This window comes from Fukomys damarensis, unplaced genomic scaffold (genome assembly GCF_012274545.1).
Source record: "Fukomys damarensis isolate Sample0158 unplaced genomic scaffold, DMR_v1.0_HiC HiC_scaffold_15, whole genome shotgun sequence".
NCBI lineage: Eukaryota > Metazoa > Chordata > Mammalia > Rodentia > Bathyergidae > Fukomys > Fukomys damarensis.
Window position 1 is genome coordinate 22,575,997 of NW_022900927.1, and position 9,016 is coordinate 22,585,012.

General features: G+C 47.6%; 1 protein-coding gene across 1 annotated transcript in view; it reads left to right on the plus strand.

The window, feature by feature from the left end:
• Positions 1 to 9,016, plus strand: part of Erbb3 (erb-b2 receptor tyrosine kinase 3) — a 17,089-nt gene that overhangs the window by 1,332 nt on the left and 6,741 nt on the right. Inside the window, exons 3-15 of the mRNA XM_010644715.3 lie at positions 275 to 461; positions 1,148 to 1,273; positions 1,879 to 1,944; positions 2,282 to 2,400; positions 2,508 to 2,649; positions 2,986 to 3,099; positions 3,189 to 3,309; positions 6,398 to 6,471; positions 6,594 to 6,684; positions 7,165 to 7,370; positions 7,569 to 7,698; positions 7,886 to 7,976; positions 8,189 to 8,343. Coding sequence (XP_010643017.2) covers positions 275 to 461; positions 1,148 to 1,273; positions 1,879 to 1,944; positions 2,282 to 2,400; positions 2,508 to 2,649; positions 2,986 to 3,099; positions 3,189 to 3,309; positions 6,398 to 6,471; positions 6,594 to 6,684; positions 7,165 to 7,370; positions 7,569 to 7,698; positions 7,886 to 7,976; positions 8,189 to 8,343 — 1,622 coding nt within the window. The remainder of the gene's footprint in view (positions 1 to 274; positions 462 to 1,147; positions 1,274 to 1,878; positions 1,945 to 2,281; positions 2,401 to 2,507; positions 2,650 to 2,985; positions 3,100 to 3,188; positions 3,310 to 6,397; positions 6,472 to 6,593; positions 6,685 to 7,164; positions 7,371 to 7,568; positions 7,699 to 7,885; positions 7,977 to 8,188; positions 8,344 to 9,016) is intronic.

The following is a 9,016-nucleotide window of genomic DNA, read 5'->3' on the forward strand; positions in this document are numbered from 1 at the left end:
CAAAAAAAAAAAAAAAAAAAAAAAAAAAAAATCCGGAGCCACGAGGAGACTGAGGCAGGAAAGGTCACTTTAGCCCAGAAATTTGGGGCCAACTTAGGCAATGAGTTAAAGATTCAAGGCCAGGAGTAGAGAGCTTTCCTAAAATGTGTGAAGCCCTGGATTCCATTCTTGGCACTGCAAAAAATAGTTAAGGACTCCTTAATACCTTAAGGCGGGAAAGGGCTGAGATTTTGTCCTGTTGTCTGTCTCACTGATGTGATCTGCTCCATCACAGTGGATTCGAGAAGTGACAGGCTATGTCCTGGTGGCCATGAACGAATTCTCTACACTCCCATTGCCTAATCTCCGAGTGGTGCGGGGGACCCAGGTCTATGATGGGAAGTTTGCCATCTTCGTCATGTTGAACTATAACACCAACTCCAGCCACGCTCTGCGCCAGCTCCGTTTTACCCAGCTCACGGGTCAGTGTCCTACGATTTTTTTCTAGTCCTACCCTCAGCATCCTGCTGACAGGCACCTCTTTGGTGATGACCCAAGACTGCTTGACCATTATAGTTTCAAAGTCTACCATTCTTTAAACAGTAGAAGAGCCCCGTAGGGAGCTGAGGGCATCTGCCCCAGGAGGGGAGGTCCTTATGGTGGGGCTGGAGTTGGAGTTGGGAGTTGAATCTGATATCTAGGCCTCCAACTTCAAGGTGCATTGTATTCTGGTGTCCCTCCTTCCCTGGAGTGCTGCCTTTCCTCCCTCCCCACTCACCATAAGCTGGAGGAACAGAAAGGTTAAATCCCACCTGGCCACCTGGCCACCTGCTATGGCTTCCTGTCCCAGTTAGTTGGAAAACACTTGGGTAGGTCTGGGGGAAGGGGCATTGAGTCAAAGATGTGTTTTCCTTCTTTCCCTTCTCCTCCTCCACCGGCTAAACTGGATCTGGGATCTGGACAGGTGTCTGAGAAGGCAGGAGTGTCTCTGACCTGACTCCTCCTCTTAGAAGGCAGCCCTTGCCTGCAGCGTGGAGCTAATTGGACTCTGTCTGCTGCACTTCCCTCCTCCTGGGTGTCTGGTGTCCTTTTGGACTACTAGGGGCAGGGAGGGAAGAGGAAGGGCCGTGCTATAGCCCTTAACTTTTCACTTTGTTCCCTACATCAGAGATTCTGTCTGGGGGTGTTTACATTGAGAAGAATGATAAGCTTTGCCACATGGACACAATTGATTGGCGGGATATCGTGAGGCACCCCAGCGCCGAGATAGTGGTGAAGGACAATGGCAGAAGCTGTGAGTGACTGTGATCAAGACTGCTCCTTGCAACCCCACCAAAACATCCTCATTCTATCCCTAAGCTGAGCACCCTCTCCACTGAACAGTCATCCCAGGCCCTCTGTCCAAGAGCCTGCCAGGAGGGACCCAGGCAGGCCCCCGAGATCCACACCACAGAAACAGTGTATCAGCAAAAGTGGCAAGAGATCTCAGGGTGCTGTGCAAGGAAGCCAGATCTTTAGGCTGCACATCCATTGCCCTTTCCACTGAGCATCTCCCTACTTACACTGACCCTGCCGCTCCCTGCCCCTTCACAAGCATATGTTCCTACTGGGCTCAGTTTGCCCAGGAGGAATCAAGTTCCTGGTTGGGGCTGGGTCTGAGGTTGGCATTTGCCCCAGTGCCTCCCCTTCAGCTGCCCAGTGGGTGGTGTGGGGGCGTGGCTCCACCCCTTGTTGACAAGCTCACTTGTGCCCAGCCCAGCTCTACACAGGCAGGGAGGGACACTGCCCTGGCTCTTGCTCCCTGGGATTGAGGTTCCTGTGTGCTGACATCATACCCTGCTGATCCAAGCAAGCCTTTCTTAGTCCTGACGGTCTCGTGTTGCCTTTCTTCCTAACCAGGTCCACCCTGCCATGAGGTCTGCAAGGGGCGTTGCTGGGGACCTGGACCAGAGGACTGCCAGACATGTGGGTTTGAATTTCCCTTTAAAAAACTTCTAGCTCAGCCGGGCACAGGTGGTGCACACCTGTAATCCCAGCACTAGGGAGGGAGGCTGAGGCAGGAGGATTGCTGTGAGTTCAAGACCAGCCTGGGCTACATAGTGAGTTTGAGGTCAGACTCAACTACATAGTGAGACCCTTTCTCAAAAAACTAAAAAAAAGAAAAAGAAAAACAAAAACAAAAAAAAGTTCTAGTTCATACAGCCCTGCCAAGCCTGTGTCTGTGCTGAGGATGGGGATGAGTAGTGGCCTTGGAATTCAGTCCTGGGAGCCCTGATAGCCATGCTTTTTTTCCCCTCCATAGTGACAAAGACCATCTGTGCCCCTCAATGTAATGGTCACTGCTTTGGGCCTGACCCCAACCAATGCTGCCACGATGAGTGTGCTGGGGGCTGCTCTGGCCCTCAGGACACCGACTGCTTTGTACGTACACCTGCTAGGCACATAGCTTCTAAAAGCAGGGCGTGGGTTGTGTGGAGGAGGTAGGGTCCACAGGTACCACGAATGTCAGGAGTTTCCTGTGTCCCCAGGCCTGCCGACACTTCAATGACAGTGGAGCTTGCGTGTCCCTGTGCCCACAGCCTCTTGTGTACAACAAACTCACTTTCCAACTGGAACCCAATCCCTACACCAAATACCAGTATGGAGGAGTTTGTGTGGCCAGCTGTCCCCGTAAGTACCTGAGAGGAAGAAATGATAGTGGGTCCAGGTTGGGTAGAAAAAGGGATCAAGCTGGGTGCTGTGTAGTGGATTTAGACAGCAAATGGTGATCATCTGACTTCCCTCAATGAGTGACCTCTCCACTGGATCCTTAGCTTCTTCCTCTAGCTGCTGCTTCCAAGCCTTTAAGGGCAATGGAGAGCCAAGGGAGTTTCTAACTTATAGTGCAGCGCAAAATGAGGCCAATCCACTGCAGAGCAGGAGGGTGCAAGGGCCCAAAGAAGGGGACGCCTTGGTAGTACACAGCATTCCTCCCTCATTTCTAATGGTGCTCCCTTTTTTCCCTAGATAACTTTGTGGTGGACCAGACATCCTGTGTCAGGGCCTGTCCTCCTGACAAGATGGAAGTAGATAAAAATGGTGTCAACGTGTGTGAGCCTTGTGGAGGGTTGTGCCCTAAAGGTGAATAGGAGATGGTAGAGTTATGGTGACACATCCTTTCTTCTGAGGCTGTTTAGGCTACCCTCACTGAGTCACTTTTGTGTTTGCAGCCTGTGAAGGGACAGGTGCTGGGAGTCACTTCCAGACTGTGGACTCCAGCAACATCGATGGGTTTGTGAACTGCACCAAGATCCTGGGCAACCTGGACTTTCTTATCACCGGCCTCAATGGGTTAGAGACTTTACCCTCCCTCCTCAGTCTCCCACGGGGTTCATTTTATTGGCCTGCACTGTCCCTATGTGGAGTGACTAGAAATCTAAGTCATAAAGTCTTCACAGTTGCCTTTGACTTGAGAAAATGCTGAACTCAACTTCATGTCTAAGGTTTAAACGCCCTCAGGGACACCCTTAAACAAGCAATATCCTGATGAGTGATGTTACACAGGGACAATGTATCTTTTTCCTTGAAGTTTTCAAAAACTTATTTCTAAACTTAGATAAAAATATGCCTTCCTGTAATTTCCAACTGTTTCCCCTAATTCTGCTGCTTGGAACAACAAAGGAAAAAAAGGGACGTTCTGATCCGTAGGACAAAACTTAAAATGTATGTGTTTGAGGAAGAGAGACAGAGAGATGGAGAAATTCACAGAAACACTATGTCCACCTGCTTTTTTCCCTTTCTCTCTCTCTTTTTCTTGGTACTGGGGATCAAACTCAGGTCCTTGCACTTGCAAGACAGTTGGCGGAACCACTGAGCTAAATCCCCAGCCCCCCCTTTCTCTATTTTGGAACCAGGGTCTCTGCACTGTTGTTCTATACCCACCCTTTTTAAATTTTTTTATTGCCAGACATGATCTTGCCCAGTTGCGAAGTTGTCCAGGCTACACTTGAATTTGTAATCCTTCTGTCTCAGCCTCTGAGTATTGGGATTACAGGCTTGCACCACCACACTTGGCTTTTATTTATTTATTTATTTATTTATTCTTTTTTTTTTTTGTACCAGGGATCGAACTCAGTCCCCTGCACTTGCCAGGCAGGCAGTGGAACCACTGAGCCAAATCCCCGGCCCTATTTATTTATTTTTTTAACACAGGGTCTCACTATGTAGTTCCAGGTGGCTTCAAACTCACTACGTAGCCTAGACTGACCTCAAACTGGCAGCAATCCTCTTATCTCAGCCTGGAGTAATAGGATTATAGGTGTGCACCACCATAACTGGCTTTTCAGTTTAATTTTTTTTTTGAGAGAGTAGGAAAAATTTATTGAGAGAAAGAAGGCTTCTGTCTAAGACAGGGGGTTCTCTACTTTTGTTTTGTTTTGTTTGGTATCGGGAATCAACTCAGGACCTTATACTTGCCAGGCAGGTGCTGTACCATTGAACTACATCCCTGTCCTCTTGTTTTGTTTTTTGGGACAAAATTTTTGGTGTTAGGGATCTAATCCAGAATCTCAGGTATGCTAGAATCTCACTATGTATTCCAGGCTGACCTTGAACTCCCAGCAGTCCTCCTGCCTCAGCCTCCTAAGTATTGGGATTACAGGTGTGTACCACCACACCCAGCTTTTTTTTTTTTTTTTTTCTTTTGGTACCGGGATGGAACTCAGGTCCTTGAACTTGCGAAGCAGTCACCAGAACCACTGAGCTAAATCGCCAGCCCCAGCTAATTTTTAATTTTGATATTATTTTAGTTCTATAACTAAGGTCACAAAAATGATATAAAGACGTCTATATGCTTTTTACTGAGATTCCCTAAATGTTAAACATACCACCTATGATTTTATCATTTCTTTCTTCTAAGTTGCTAAATTGCTAAGCTCCCCAGGCTGGGCTTCAGTTTAGTGACTGTCCTTCTTCAGCCTGCCAGAGTGCTGGGATTATAGGCGTGAGCAACCATTCCTGCTTATTTCATATATGTATGTAGGTATGTATATATGGATACATATATATATCTCCATACGTACAAACAATAAATCATGCTATTGTGTTTCTGAACCATTGGAAGGTGAATTTCCAGAAACAGCACTACCTTACCCCTGCTGTATTTTAGCATGTACCTTAAAAACAAGAACGTGTTTTCTTTCTCTTTTTGTTGTGTGTGGAATTTTAGGAATTGAATTTATCCGAGGGCCTCATATATGCTAGGCAAGTGCTCTTCCATTGAGCTACTCCCTTGCCCCACAACAAAACTTTTTTATGTAACGAAAGTACAATGGCCTGAATGAAAAATAAACACTGAAAATACATATTACCTAATCGACAGACTGTATTCAGATTTCACTAATTCTCCTGCTGATGTCATACGTAGATCACACAGTTACACTCAGTTACCATTTCTCTTTAGTCACTTTTAACATACAGCACTTCCTCAGTTTTTGCTTAGTTTTCCATGACACTGACATTTTTGGTGAGTGTTGGACAGTCTTTATCTTGAATTTGTCTGCTGTGTCCTCATGTTTTAAATCTTTTGGTGCTAGGGATCTAATCCATAATCTCAGGCATGCTAAGTAAGCCTGAACCACCACTGAACTACATCTTCAGCCAAGTTAAGGTTGCTTTTGTGTGTTTTTAGGGGCTAAGGATTGAACCAAGGCCTTGTGCTTGCTGGGCAAGTGCTGTACCATGGAGCAATACCCCAAGCCTGGTCTATGTAGATATCACCACTGAGCTACATCTACAGCTCTTATTTATTTATTTGTTTATTGTTTATTGACAGGGTCTTGCTGTGTGTGTAGTTCAGGCTGGCCCCAAGCTCCCAGCAATCCTCCTGCCTCAGCCTCCTAAGTGCTGGGACTATAGGCATGTACCACTACACTCAGCCTAGTTTTTGGTCTTTCACATTCATATTTTAGTGTTTAAGTATCCCTGATTTGGTCCTTTTTGGGGTTGTTTTTTGATACTGGGGATCAAACTTGGGACCTTGCGCTTTCGAGGCAGGCAGTGGAACCAATGAGCTAAATCTCCAGCCCTGATTTGGCCCTTTTATGCTTGCTTCCATGGTTTTGGTGCATGTTCCCTTTATTCTTTGAGGACTTCCTTACTTTTGGGCACAGGATGCCCTAGGGCCTAAGCTCTAGGCCCATGTTGTATTTCCCCTACCTCAGCATTTTTCCAAGGAGCCCTGTTTGCTTTGAGTGGAAAACAGCATTTAGAAACCAGGTTCATTGTGCTGGAGATGTAGCTCAGTGGCACTGCTCACCTAACACCCCCCCAGCACACACAGATTAACATGTAGAAAAACCAACTTTAAAGACAAGGTGTTTTCATTGCTACTGGATTATATACCTTTACCTTGCTGACCAGCTTTGACTTTTCTCACCAGAGACCCTTGGCACAAGATCCCTGCCCTAGACCCTGAGAAGCTCAACGTGTTCCGGACAGTACGAGAGATCACAGGTGATGGGGGAGGAGATCTTAACTGCTTGGGAAAACCAGGTCCCAAGCAACAAGGAGGGGCCAGGAGAACCAGAGAAAGGAAGCAGAGACTTCCTGCTCATACACCTCCTCCAACCCCTTAGGTTATCTGAACATCCAGTCCTGGCCTCCACACATGCACAACTTCAGTGTTTTTTCCAATCTGACAACCATTGGGGGCAGAAGTCTCTACAAGTGAGTAAGAGGTGTAAGAGGTGTGGAGGTGGGCACCCTTTCCTTCCCTGCGACACCCGCAGGGGTCTGTGAGTTCAGTGAGGAAAAAGTTAAAGGGGGAACAGCTCCTTCCACTGGGCAAGACTCGCCCACAGCAATTTTTCTTTTTGTACTGGGGATTGATCTGAGAACCTTGTGCTTGCAAGGCAGGTGCGGTGCCACTGAGCTAAATGCCTGGACCCACAGTAAATTTTTAATTTTTTAGTTTTTTTTGAAACAGGGTCTCACTATGTAGTTGAGACTGACCTGGAACTCACTATGTAGCCCAGGCTGGTCTTGAACTCACAACAATCCTTCCACCTGAGCCTCCCGAGTGCTGGGATTACAGGCATGCGCCACCACGCCTGGCTCCCACAGTAAATTTTTGAGTGAGAAAATGTCCACTGTATGTATAACTTTCCCTGTGTAGTCTGCCTTCTCATCCTGTCCCCTTATTCTCAGTCGGGGCTTCTCATTATTGATCATGAAGAACTTGAATGTCACATCCCTGGGCCTCCGATCCCTGAAGGAAATAAGTGCTGGCCGTGTCTACATCAGTGCCAACCGCCAGCTCTGTTACCACCACACTGTGAACTGGACCAGGCTGCTTCGGGGGCCTGCAGAAGAGAGACTGGACATCAAGCATAATCGGCCCCGCAGGGATTGTGGTGAGTGAGGGGAGTGGGCTGCAGGGTATGGAGAGGGAAGGTGAGGTGTGTGAGGACTGCGCTGCCCTAGAAACAGAATTGGGCTGAGGGTGGAACCAAGGACAGAGGAGCGGATAGGCTGGAAACAGTAAGGAGGAAGAGCTCTGGAAAGGGCTTGCTGAGTGTCCTCAGACTCCTGATCTACCCCTTCTTTTCCAGTGGCAGAGGGCAAAGTGTGTGACCCGCTGTGCTCCGGGGGATGTTGGGGCCCAGGCCCTGGTCAGTGTTTATCCTGTCGAAACTACAGTCGAGGGGGTGTCTGTGTAACCCACTGCAACTTTCTGAATGGGTATGGTAAAAGGAGACCATCAGGAAGGATGGGCTGGGGCCCTGGGATGTATCTGTTCATGTGACACCTCATGGGCCCTGAGCAACATTCATCATATGCCTTGGTGGGAATGCGATCCTCCTTGTAGGATCAAGGCTCGAAGGTCGGGAGTTGGGAAGTGACACCTCTTCCTTATCCTCCACTGTAGGGAGCCTCGTGAGTTTGCCTCTGAAGCTGAATGCTTCTCCTGTCACCCAGAATGCCAGCCCATGGAGGGCACTGCCACATGCAATGGCTCGGTATGGCAGCCCATCTCTAAGGAAGGTGGGGAGGGCCAACACCTGGAGTGTCTAGGGAGTCACAGCCAAATCTCCAGCACAGCCCACAGCAGCCAGATAACATTAACAGTTTGCTGCAGAGGTTCCTAAATAGCTGGGTTGGTCCTTCATGGGAGGTGTGGAATTAACAGTGAGACCTGTTTTAGGATTCTGACCTTCTTTCTTCTACCCAGGGCTCTGATGCTTGTGCTCAGTGTGCCCATTTTCGAGATGGACCCCACTGTGTGAGCAGTTGCCCCCATGGAGTCCTAGGTGCTAAAGGTCCTATCTACAAGTACCCAGATGTTCGGAATGAATGTTGGCCCTGCCACGAGAACTGCACTCAAGGGTCAGTAATGGGACAAGAGTGGGTGGAAGAAGAAAGGGTGTGATTTAAGAATCAATTCCAGGGCCAGGGATTTAGTTCAGTGGCACCATGCCTGCCTTGCAAGCGCCAAGTCCTGGGTTCGATCCCTAGTACTGGGGAAAAAAAAGAATCCCCAAAAAACAAAAAATGAGAAAATAAGGAGAAAAATAGAAACAAAGCTTTTGTAAATGAGGTGTAGAGCAGTTCAAAGGAGGGTAGCGAAATGGGCAAAAAAAATCAAGATATATCGTGTACAAGTACAAATTCCCTATGATGAGTGTGATCATTATATATACCTAAAATGCACTAATAAAAAAAATTTTTTTTTGGTACTGGGGATCAAACTTGGGCCCTTGCACTTGAGAGGCAGGCGGCAGTCCAATAAATTTAATTCATTAGAAAAAAAAATAGATTCCAGCTAGGTATGGTGGCACACACCTGTAATCCCAGCACTCGGGAGGCTGAGGCAGGCAGATTGCTGTGCTTGAGGCTAGCCTGGGCTATACAGTGAGTTCAAAGCCACCCTAAACTACATAGAGAGACCCTGTCTGGGAAAAAAAAAGGCCGCGGACCGGGGATTAGCTTGGTGGTTTCTGCCTCCTGCCTTGCAAGTTTGATCCCTGGCACCAAAAAAAAAAAAAAAAAAAAAAAAAAA